This window comes from Antrostomus carolinensis, unplaced genomic scaffold (assembly GCF_000700745.2).
Source record: "Antrostomus carolinensis isolate BGI_N321 unplaced genomic scaffold, ASM70074v2 scaffold19051, whole genome shotgun sequence".
Taxonomy (NCBI): Eukaryota; Metazoa; Chordata; class Aves; order Caprimulgiformes; family Caprimulgidae; genus Antrostomus; species Antrostomus carolinensis.
Window position 1 is genome coordinate 11,134 of NW_010296474.1, and position 2,438 is coordinate 13,571.

General features: G+C 40.6%; 1 protein-coding gene across 1 annotated transcript in view; it reads left to right on the forward strand.

Annotated features, from left to right (window-relative positions):
- The window catches only part of CRNKL1 (crooked neck pre-mRNA splicing factor 1), a 12,238-nt gene extending 10,891 nt beyond the window's left edge, over positions 1 to 1,347 (forward strand). Inside the window, exons 12-13 of the mRNA XM_010178312.1 lie at positions 313 to 561; positions 1,098 to 1,347. Of these exons, the coding sequence (XP_010176614.1) occupies positions 313 to 561; positions 1,098 to 1,265 (417 nt within the window). The 3' untranslated portion in view covers positions 1,266 to 1,347. The remainder of the gene's footprint in view (positions 1 to 312; positions 562 to 1,097) is intronic.
- The last annotated feature ends 1,091 nt before the right edge of the window (positions 1,348 to 2,438 follow it).

A 2,438-nucleotide genomic window follows, 5' to 3' on the forward strand; every position in this document is an offset into this window, starting at 1 on the left:
AATGAAAAAATAGTTGGGATTTTTCCAATGTAGTGTGGTGCTGTCATTAACTAAATTCAGACTGATTTATCGTAACCTGAGACAACCGCAAGAAATTTGTCAGCCTGGCTTATATGAATATTCTGTCTTGCAGGAATGAGGCAAATCTCATACATGTGAAACACGAATTTTCTAGGTATCTGCTTATGAAAAAGTGCTTTAGACTTGCACTGACATTTGCTTTCTTGGCTGCTTTGTTTTTTTAAACTATCACTTAGCTATGAGACTTCATAATGGAGGTTTCAGCTTGGTTTTGATTTGCTTTCGCCACAGGTATGGATCAGCTTTGCACAGTTTGAGCTGTCTGCAGGAAGAGGGGAGAATTTGTCGAGATGCCGGCAGATTTATGAAGAGGCTAATAAGGCAATGCGAAACTGTGAGGAGAAAGAGGAGAGAGTCATGCTTCTGGAATCCTGGAGAAGCTTTGAAGAGGAGTTTGGAAATGATACCACTAAAGAGAGGATAGATAAACTTATGCCTGAAAAAATAAAGAAGAGGAGAAAACTGCAGGCTGAAGATGGGGTAAGAAGAAAAATTAAGCAAGTAGTCACTTGGAATCCTTGGTGGCTTTATGCTGGGGTCTGGTACACAGAACAGAGTTGGCTGTGATGAGTGCTGTAACTGCATACCAATTTTACTGCAATAATTTTAAAAAAGCATTAGCCTATGACATGAGCTGCTGAGCTTCTTGCTCTTCAGCAGGCTAGGTAGGCAATTGATTCAGAGTGAAATATTCATACCAAAGGCTCAAGCTACCTTTACTTTAAACTCCTACCATAGACAAATCAAACCAGCTTTAGGTAATACTATGCAGATACTGTTTGTTTCTTAATTTTGTTTGGGAAACAATAGCCAGGCTGTTCATCAAACCTGCTTATCAAACCACAGCAGAAGCAGTAGTCTTACATCCATTCAGCTTATTGGTTTCAGCTGCTGTGGAGGGTCTAACAAACAGTGATTTTAATTTTGTCTCACTGTTAGGCTTATTAGAAGCACTTTCTAATAGCTAATATTAACATGCAAATTAACTTGCTTTGTGGTTATTTTTTTTTCCTTAGTCTGATGCTGGCTGGGAGGAGTACTATGATTATATTTTCCCAGAAGATACTGCTAATCAGCCTAATCTCAAACTCCTTGCTATGGCTAAACTCTGGAAGAAACAGCAACAGGAGAGTGAAGCTGCAGAGATGGATCCAGACAAAGACATTGATGAAAGCCAGTCTTAATACACTGCCTTTCCCCACCCCTTTTCTTGGGTACTGTACAGTATTTTCATTGGTGACAAATAAATGTATTTGAAGAGTTTTACTATTACTGACTGGAGGCATTTTTTGTTTGGGAAAAATGCACCATATTGGAGTTGATGCCCTTTAATAGTCTGATTTCCAACAATTAAAAGGAAAGGTCATAGAACAAGTGTGGAAGTCTGCAGCTATTACCAGTGGTGATCTGAGAACTGGAAGAACTGGACAGCAGCTTTGTTTTTAGCACAAGACGCACTGTTCTAAGGCTCCTACAGATGATCACAGTGCTGCTTAAAGATATTATCATATTAAGATAGCAGATCTACTTTCTTTAAGGTGCAAGATGTCTCTAACTATTCCTGATCGACTTTTTTTTTCCCAGTAATTCTGTAAAACACATTGATCATGAGGGTAGTTGAAGACAATAAATCCTATTGACTGCAACCTGTTCAACTTCCTATCCAAGTAAACTTTTATCCCAGAAAACTGTTCAGGAGGGATGATAATACAAGTTAAATATGCTGAAATTAGTCACTAGAAGACAAATCCCGAGAAATTAGTTTGTGTTTTAATATTTGAATGTCTTGGCAGCATATTTTGTAGTAAATAATATATTGGGAAGTAAAGTAGAAGCAGTTTAAATAAGCTTCTCTGTACTTTTTATATTTCATAGGGTAAAAACAGTGAGCCTAAGCTTTCTCTTCTGTAAATTCTTGGGGGAAGGAGCCTTCCTGGCCACTTTGAGCTGGTTCCCTGGTGCAGGGGAAGTCAGGCAGCCTGTCCTTGGGGTGGGGGCCTGGGGAGGGCCAGGGATTGCTGCCCTGGGGCTCTGTCCTTGCCCACCACAAAGAATGATGATTTTTTTTTTAAAAAAACAACAAAGTGAAAGTGCCACAATAACTACCAGAGTTCTGACTCAGGCCTTAAACAAAGCTGCTGTTAACTAAAGACAGAGCAGTTATCACTGTTCCGGCCTGTCCAGCTGTGGTCAGGGCAGCTGGTCAGCTCTGTGGCTGTCCCTCACACAGGCCAGGCCTGCCTGCAGTTGGAAATGCTTCCTTCCCTGTACACCCATGGTCAGAAACCAAGATCCTCAGGCGTTCACCATCTCCATCACCGTTGTCATCCTCCCCAAACGGATACTTTTGACCTTTT